The 8603-nt window shown below is 35.0% G+C and overlaps 3 protein-coding genes across 7 annotated transcripts in view; 1 reads left to right on the top strand and 2 right to left on the bottom strand.

Moving 5' to 3' along the window:
• Positions 1-6: 6 nt before the first annotated feature.
• Positions 7-3227, bottom strand: LOC115235915 (receptor expression-enhancing protein 5-like). 2 transcript variants are annotated; one of them, XM_029808014.1, is made up of 4 exons: positions 2981-3227; positions 2265-2497; positions 2049-2184; positions 7-1916 (listed from the first exon to the last, which is right to left on the bottom strand). In XM_029808014.1, the coding sequence occupies exons 1-4, from the start codon at positions 3105-3107 to the stop codon at positions 1873-1875; spliced, it is 540 nt and encodes a 179-aa protein (XP_029663874.1). In that variant the 5' UTR covers positions 3108-3227; the 3' UTR covers positions 7-1872. The 2 variants fall into 2 exon arrangements, with proteins under 2 accessions (XP_029663874.1, XP_029663873.1); XM_029808013.1 differs by having other exon boundaries at positions 7-1919; positions 2981-3225.
• Positions 3228-3514: 287 nt separating this feature from the next.
• On the bottom strand, positions 3515-6262 carry LOC115235913 (probable pyruvate dehydrogenase E1 component subunit alpha, mitochondrial). The gene is made up of 6 exons (XM_029808010.1): positions 5826-6262; positions 5139-5375; positions 4832-5050; positions 4499-4747; positions 4167-4415; positions 3515-4040 (listed from the first exon to the last, which is right to left on the bottom strand). The coding sequence occupies exons 1-6, from the start codon at positions 5874-5876 to the stop codon at positions 3855-3857; spliced, it is 1191 nt and encodes a 396-aa protein (XP_029663870.1). The 5' UTR covers positions 5877-6262; the 3' UTR covers positions 3515-3854.
• A 110-nt stretch (positions 6263-6372) lies between these two features.
• Positions 6373-8603, top strand: part of LOC115235912 (DNA polymerase delta subunit 2-like) — a 4734-nt gene continuing 2503 nt past the window's right edge. For 2 of the 4 annotated variants that reach the window (XM_029808008.1, XM_029808009.1), the window contains exons 1-6: positions 6373-6553; positions 6690-6886; positions 6970-7271; positions 7339-7555; positions 7621-7858; positions 7929-8221. In XM_029808008.1, coding sequence (XP_029663868.1) covers positions 6718-6886; positions 6970-7271; positions 7339-7555; positions 7621-7858; positions 7929-8221 — 1219 coding nt within the window. In that variant the 5' untranslated portion in view covers positions 6373-6553; positions 6690-6717. Of the gene's footprint in view, positions 6554-6689; positions 6887-6969; positions 7272-7338; positions 7556-7620; positions 7859-7928; positions 8222-8298; positions 8529-8603 lie in introns of those variants that run through there. The other 2 variants (XM_029808007.1, XM_029808006.1) reach the window with 2 other exon arrangements.

Below are 8603 nucleotides of genomic sequence, written 5' to 3'. Positions count from 1 at the left end.
AGTGTATAAAATAAAAAGATATTTATTGATGCATGTCAATGCGACAATTTATGCACAATTCCGTCAATATTTCTAAATTTACAATTTTGCTTAAAGCTCCTAATATTCTTCTTGTGGCAACAACTGGTAACATTGTATGAAGAGTAATTGAAGAAAGATATAGAAAATTTGTTCCTGTTTCTCGCAGGATATAGACACTCGATTCATAATTAAGGAACACCGATCTTGCCAGATATACATAATCATTAACTATTAAATAATTCAAGATAACGGCTTATATTTGAGCAATGCATATACCGTAACCTTGTCTCTGTACTTCAAACTCGAAGTTCCAAAATGTATACGTAGTATATTATTATTATATAATTAAGAAGAGAGATATAGAAGACAATCGGATGCCAGTACGATGTAACTTTACTCACTTACTTGTTTGATACACAAATTTAAGCTAGTTGTGCTTTCACTTTCATTGACGACTCTTGAACTAAAAGGTTTGGATCTCTGACTCAATTCAGCAAAAGTTTCACCTCTTTCCGCGATAAACAACTATAATAATTAAATGGCAACATTTTTTTTTTAAAGTTTAATATAAATCTTTTTATTAAATTTTTATTGTGAATTTTTATGCATCACTTCCCCGAACCATTATGTACCATTTCCAATTTAATACTTTAAATCTCTACCATCTTTTAATAATCAAACATCCGCTCTTTATCAATTGTGCGTAGAAACTTATCTACTAAAAACTGATTTCACCAACATCGCATTTTATCTAATGATATTACAAATATTTTAAAATAGTGAACCAAGCAATTACTGGCACACGTAATGATTAACATTAATATAATACATAAAGTGGTGCTAAACATTCGTTACCAGTGTCTCATATATATGATGCGCTCGATTCTCGCGACAGATGCAAGACAGCGAAAATTTTATATTCTATATTTCATTATGATAAATAAAGTCTATCTTATCGCATAATCTAAAAACACGTAAGTAACATGCATGACTTAAGATTTTGAGTATATATTTCGAAGATAAATATACTCGATAAATATACTTCAAAAATAGTTTTTATAAATATTACATAAAAATTGATTTATTATTTTAAAGTAGCTTGATGTATATAGCGAGAATCTGAAAATTTAGCGTGGTAACAAACGCGCGCACGCACGATATTAATCTACAAAAAGAGGAAGAATCAGTTAAATCATCAGATAATTGGATTTAAAATCGTTGGTGAAACATTCTAAGAATAAAGTACACTTACATATGTATATTATCAATCATTACGTAAATGGCAAAAACACACGCGATATCCTATCCTACTATACAAGAACACTCCAAATTTTATTTTCAATTTCACTCGGTGAACCGCTATATAGACGATGTCTCAAGCAAAACAAAACGCCAATTTCCATACTATGCTGAAACTTTCCTGAATCACATTACTTTATAATTCTAAAACCAGATTATCTTTACGAATAACTGGCGAATATAAAGCCACAAAAGAACAAAAAAAAAAAAATCTCCCTCTGAAAAGTAAATCATTTACTACTTTGTTAATGATTTACTTTTAAATTAATGATTTATTTTACAGAGTGAGGTTAGGTTTCATTCTTCTATGCTTGATATTTGCTATTCGCGATTTCGGACAAAAGTTTATCCCTGATCATTTGAACAATGGCTTGTTGTATTTGAGTACACGAAATTTATGTTCGACATTTTTCTTGTCTCACTTTGCATTTCTTATAATGTAGAACGCCCAATAATATTCAGCGAAGCACAAAATTCATACCGTCTCTGCTAGGAATGAGTAAAAAGGGAAAGACACAAATGGGCTTTCTATTTATTTGATTTGCAGCTCCGTTAATCTTGCTTATTGGTCAGCAATGCTTCCGCTGCAGTTTTGACTGCTATAATAATAACACGTGTTTTTATACGTTTCTATTTTTATCAGAAACAAATAATTTTCTGATGCAACATTCACTTTTTATTTTTTTTAAGGAAGCTAGATTATTTTTGTTAAAAATCATCATTTTTACCTGTGTCACGTGCATTGGACAAAAGTCTGTCTAATCCAGGCTGATACTGGATGAACTTTGGACGGATGATACGTCGATACAGAATCAAGGAACCATTATACTCGGTTGGTGCCATCAACCATACGTAAAATATACACTGTACCATAAATAAATGATTTATAACATTTACTATTGCCAATATCTGTCTTTAAAAACAATATCTTTCAAGTTTTGTACCTTGAATAGCCAATAGACAGGGAACCAACAGACGATATATTCAGAAAAGAACTCTACTATAGTAAATATAGCGAAAACGACCCAATAAGTGAGCCACTTTGTGTCATCCTCTTTCTTGGAGCTTTCCAACGCCTTCATAGATTCGTATGCAGGATAAACGAAACCAACTATATTACATACTAGCTGTTGTCCTAATCCAAATACCAGGTATAAGGCCAGCAGTACCAATGAGCCTATCGATAAATGAAAATAAATAAATAATAAGTATGTGTGTAATATATTCTTATTCAAATTACTCCAATTTATATAACATATATTCTTCAAAATATGTTCTTGTACAAATTTAAAGTATTATTATTTACAGAAATTCGCGTAATGCGTAATATAAGGTAGAATGAAGCGAGACGCTTGTCACGCGGTTATACTATGATCCGAGGGCAAAGATCAACAGGTTGCAGATTTTCGGAAGGAATGTGAAACGCGTATTCTCATCATACAGAATACGAAGCAACGTAATACGAAGGAAAAACAAGAGAGAAAAAAATATTGCGTAACGAATAGCGTACGATAATGACTCGTAGGAAAACCGCAAGCTTGCATTGATATCTGTACGCGAATAATAATAATCTAAATGTATGCGGTATAAGCCGGCCTCCAATCAATGGAAATGACTGGAGATCCTGGCGTTCGTAATTGCTCTTCATGGAGCAACTCACCGACAAAGATGTAAAGTCGATCGACGCCGATCTTCTGTTCCGCGAAGGCGAACATTTTTACCCATGGCTTGTTCTCGTCCTTCAACGCCTTCTCGAGATATTCCTTTACGGCGACGATCCGGGCCATCTTTTTTTTTCCTATGCAAAGAGCTCTCGATCAACAAAACTGTGCGTATGCAGCGTTGACCACGGATCGTACACCTGTTCGTCACTAGAGAAAGATATGGCCGTCGTTCGATGTTCGATGTCGACCGATCGATTTTTCTATTTTCTCTTTCGAGTTCTCGAGACTGTTCGACTGCATTCGTTCTATACCGGCAAATTGTCCAGTATATATAGACGCGTGACTTAGCGCGAGACACTATCGTGTCTTTTGATTTTGCTAAATTGTGTGATAAACAGATATTAATTAAACAAAACTAATAAAAAAAATTTTAATTTTTTTTACAGCTTTATTTTCTTATTAATAAATGACTCCTAGGCGTACTATAAAGGAAGTCTTCTCTTCGTGGTAATTTATATATCAGAAATAAATTAGTCAATAAATAAATTTAATCCCCCAAATTATATTACATCGAAGTATGGATTTTCTTTTTAATATACAGGTTGTTTGATAATTGTAACGTAAAATGTGTGTATGTATCCATGAAGTATTGAGATTAACATGTTGATACAAATTGCACTTGAATCAATGTATCTTATAAATATTCGTTCTGCTTTTTGATAAAATAATAATATACATTTTGAATTAAAGAATCGTTTGCGAAGCATGTACATCTCTATACAACTAATCTGTAAATCTATGAACGTCTTGAAGAGTGGCACGTGACTGTAAAATATATACAATATTTTAGGAGACAGTCCTTGAGCAATTTCAAGCATTTACAGCTGGCCCTAGTCTCATGTGTGATAGAGGATTAAATGGGGTCGTATTTCGAATTTCTTTTTCTTGACACGTCGTATAAATGTCGGCAGTAAGCTCGCTCAGTGGAATCTCTTTGTCGTTCTTGGCGGCCTTTACGGCATCGTCCACTGATTTTCTGATTTCGCCTTCTATCGTCTGTAACAGGAAAAGGCGATATGTATTTACTTGGATCGATTAAACTAACAAGAAAATAAATTTCTCTCTCTAATAACTCATGTTAATTTTTAATTGTAAAATCTCTATAAAAAAATATTGACTGACTTTGATTTCATCTGCAGTGACGAGATTAGCATTCAGAATTCTTTCCTTGAAGCTGGTTAGAGGATCCCGAGTCTGCCGGACTTCCTGCACCTCGTCTCGCGTACGATAGCTAGTTCCAGGATCCGACATACTGTGTCCACTGTACCTGTATGTCACGGTTTCCATGACAATTGGTCCTTTGCCAGATGTGCAGTGTTCTATCGCGAATCTTGTAGCTTCTCTCACGGCTAATACATCCATACCATCTACCTGTACGAAGTATTTTAACGATAAATTTTGTCGATAAGATAAAATGAGAAAAAGAATTTCTTTTAGGAAAATAAATGATATACCCATATTCCAGGAACATAATCGCCTCTGGTGTAATATTCTGTGCTTGCCGCGGCACGCTCCACGCTGGTACCCATTCCATATCCATTGTTCTCACAGACAAAGATGCAAGGTACGTCCCACAGCTTTGCCATGTTATAGACTTCAAATACTTGTCCCTGATTGGCTGCACCATCACCATACAATGCTAGACAGACCCCGCCATTATTCATGTATTTTTGTGCAAAGGCGATTCCAACTCCCAGTGGCACCTATAATGCAAAGGAGAAATATTTAAAAAATTGTACATTAACACAGAATATGTATTATATTTCATTTTACAATTAAGAACCGACCTGAGCCCCAACAATACCATTTCCTCCATAGAAGTTCTTAGTATACATGTGCATTGAGCCACCCTTGCCTTTGGCATTGCCACCTTGTCTACCTGTGAGTTCTGCAAGGACACCAAATGGTTCTATGCCCATCAAATAGGTCCATCCATGTGCACGGTAAGCTGTAATTACAGCATCTTGAGGCCGCATTGCAGCTTTCATGCCAACTGCACAAGCTTCCTGTAAGAGACATAAAAGTATAAGAGGATTGAAGTAATTTTGAAACGAGTATGTGTGGAAAAAAGAGAGCACACAAGATAATCCTTACTTGTCCAGAATACAAATGACAAAAGCCCCGAATAATCTTTTCCTTGTACAAGTTGCCAGCAGCTGTTTCTATACGACGTATCATATGTAGGTGCTTAAATAACTCGATAGCATCATCCCGAGTCACTGTAACTTGAGTGGATGGCCCTTGTGTCAGTTTGTGCAGACGGAAAGGTTTAGTCTCGAAGGAAGCTTCAGTTGCATAGTTACTTTTTTTGCTAAAGAAAAATGAGGCCACCTGAAAATTTATTTTATTCAGCATTTATTAAACTTTACTTATTGAGCTTGCATGAAAATGACAAAATAACATTATGACACGTGCGTCAATGTGAAGTATACATTATTTTGCGACTCAGTGTGATGATATTTCTTAAAAGTTCAGAATTCTGAACTTTCTCATTAACATCAATTGCCAAATGATCTTGAAAATTCAAATTATAAAAATAGCAGCACCATTTATAAAAAGCTGCAGCACAATCGAATCGCGAGTATAGATAATTACCTCGTTCCAGCTTCCAAACTGACAAGAGTATGCGAAATAATGAGGAAAGAAGAAGACTCATAAAATATAATGTGTCGTACAAGTAAAGGAAAATACAAGTCTGGGATTCATAACGAGACTTTGATACGCAAAGCGCGATATTGCAAATTAGAGGTCACACGATGCTCGTCACTCGCATGCACTTACGTTTCGTCGTGATGATTGCGCGGCGACGTTCCTGATGCAGCTTGGTATCATTTTCTTTTCGAGGAAGAGGAAAACTTTGAATAGGAAAGAGTTTGCGCCTCGCAGAGTCAAGTCAAGGTGCCTTGTTGTTACTTGTCCTCGAAAATGACCTGCACCTGACGCGGACCAGCGTGGATTAAACACTGAACAGCTGGTCACAGGTCACAGATTACAGATGATATGAGAAAATGCAGCTGGTGTACAAACGACTACACCAAAGTACAGAGGGTACTTTGTGTAATACTTTGTTTTAAATATTCTGCTTTCAATTTTACTTTATGTTCAATTTTTATCTCATGTTATGGTTATTTATTGTATTGTGTAATGAAAAAATTTTTATTATATAAGATGACATTTATTATGGGTCCCGCGTGTGCCTCGTGAATTTTTCACCCGACGACCAATAGCGAATGGTCACGTGACCGAAAAGAAAAAGTGAGACCTATTTACACTTTCTAAGGTACGTTCAAAAGTTCTACTTATAAGGTAAAGTAGCGTTTAATTGACCAATGAGAGCACAAAGAAATCTTTATTCCTTTTGTCCTGATTGGTCAATTAAATACTACTCTATCCTACGAGTAGGATTTTTGAACGCATCTCTATACATCAGACGTAATATGTGTGTGACACATAACCATATGATTCTTCAGACCGCGCGTTTTTCTTCAAGGTATGGAAAACAATGAAAAGTAAGTATTACTTAGATACTTTTTTCTTTTTTTTCATAATCATTATTGACGATAACATTTTGTCTTTTGTGTATGATTGTGATTTATTATGTCTTTTGTGATCTACTGAAATAAGTAAGATTTTATAAAATTTCAGAAACACGAGTTGAAGATTTCGTAAAGAGATGGAGGGCGATGATTCGCGTAAATATAACCGAAAAATTGTCTCCTTCAAAGATTTTGACAGATTTAAATTGGAAGAGAAAAAATACGACGATACTTCTCTCAACATATATACAGCGAGACTGAACGATTTGAGAGAAGATACACTACATAAAGCGAAATTAAAATGGAGTAAGTCATATTTGTATATTCTCAAGACCTTTTCTTGCTTATCACGTATATTATCTACATTATTCTACTTGCCTATGTTATAGCGAACTATTCATATACAGAGGTCTCATGCTTAGTCTTGGAAAATCCAGAAAAATCTTATATTCTGATAGGAATACTATATAAGGATCAGAAGCTGAAACCTTCTTTACTGCGTGAACTCAGCAAAGAGCTGCAATTGGAAGTTCAATCGAATAAAAATTATGCATCAGCTGATGACAAATTATTTCTGGAGGATGAAACATTACGTATAAGATTAGTGGGAAATCATATAAACATTCAAGAAGTAGTTACAGGACTCGTCTGTGCCATACTAGGACATGAATTAGAAAATGGAACATTCTGGGTATATATTACATAATTAAGAATTAAAGATGGGAATATAACATACTGATGTAAAACTTTGTTTTTAGGTGGAGGACTGGTGTTTTCCAGGATATTGCCCGAAGCCTTGTATATCAAGTGGCTCATTGGTGGAAAATGCAAAAATTCTGCTAATTTCTGGATTAGATCTTGTTAATAACACAGATCAGCTTAGCCTAGATTTACTTTCGGAATGGATAACTGGAATGGCAGGCTGCATTAACGTGCAAGAGGAAGAAGCGATAATTGCTAGAGTCATCATTGCTGGTAAGAAAGCTAAAGCATATTTTCTGATTGGCAGTACCTTCATGTATAAATAATGAAATGTTTAGGAAACACCATTCGTGGTTCTACAAAGATATATTATCACAAAGGTTACCAGGAAACAAAATCATATGATCAACTCAAAATCAAAGAAGACCTAATAGCGATGCATAAACTTGACAGTTTTCTCAGTAATATCCTCCATTGTTGTTGTGTCATGCTGATGCCCGGAGAATTTGATCCTGCCTGCAATTATAGTATGCCTCAGCAACCTTTCCATCCATGTACTCTGCAAAAGTCGGCCAGGTAGCAGCGATATGTTTGCGGCCTGTCAAGAGCTTCCTCCATTACATAATACTATTCAGATATAACGCAGGTTTAAGAGCATGTATGGTGCGACTAATCCGTGGATCGGAAATATCGGAGGTCGTGTCATAGCCGGTTCTTGTGGCGGACCGATCGTGGATATCATGAAAATCGCTGGATTATCCCAACTGTCTCCATTAGAGTGGATGGAACGAACCTTGATCTGGCGACATTATGCTCCAACTGGTCCAGACACGCTTCCAATTCATCCATTCTTCAAAAATGATCCGTTCGTTATGAAGGAATGCCCGGATATATATTTTGCCGGAAACATGGATAAATACGATACGAAATTAATTACAGGTAAGGGAATATTTTTTTATCTAATTTTTGATCAGCTCTTTTATTCGCGGGATAATTCATGTATACCGAATGTGTAGCTGATGAGGGGCAAATGATAAGATTGATATGCGTTCCAAAGTTCTCGGAATCAAAGACAGCGGTGCTAGTCAATTTACAAGACCTGACGACACAGCCTATATCATTTGGTGATGGCTGATAGAATTTGTATTATATTATTTAAAAGGTAAAATAATCGTTTATCGTATCAGGGAAATTATGATAACAAAGTATCCAAAAAATAAAATGTACATAATTTTCATATAAAAAATAGAAATCAATATAAAACTTTACAGGATCTCTTTAAATATATAATTAAATTTATTGATCTGAATATATATATATA

The sequence above is a fragment of the Formica exsecta genome, unplaced genomic scaffold, assembly GCF_003651465.1.
Source record: "Formica exsecta isolate Colony F162 unplaced genomic scaffold, ASM365146v1 scaffold237, whole genome shotgun sequence".
NCBI lineage: Eukaryota > Metazoa > Arthropoda > Insecta > Hymenoptera > Formicidae > Formica > Formica exsecta.
This window is presented reverse-complemented; position numbering and strand designations above follow the sequence as displayed.

Bases quoted from the DNA above. Each gene is read 5' to 3' on its own strand.
- LOC115235913 (XM_029808010.1), bottom strand. From the start codon at position 5,876: ATGATACCAAGCTGCATCAGGAACGTCGCCGCGCAATCATCACGACGA. The intron at 4,748-4,831 runs GTCGGTTCTTAA...TTTGCATTATAG, and splicing joins ATGGTATTGTTGGGGCTCAG to GTGCCACTGGGAGTTGGAAT. The intron at 4,416-4,498 runs GTATATCATTTA...TACTTCGTACAG, and splicing joins ATTATGTTCCTGGAATATGG to GTAGATGGTATGGATGTATT.
- LOC115235915 (XM_029808013.1), bottom strand. From the start codon at position 3,107: ATGGCCCGGATCGTCGCCGTAAAGGAATATCTCGAGAAGGCGTTGAAG. The intron at 2,498-2,980 runs GTGAGTTGCTCC...ATTTATCGATAG, and splicing joins TCGACTTTACATCTTTGTCG to GCTCATTGGTACTGCTGGCC. The intron at 1,920-2,048 runs GTAAAAATGATG...TTATTATTATAG, and splicing joins GTCCAATGCACGTGACACAG to CAGTCAAAACTGCAGCGGAA.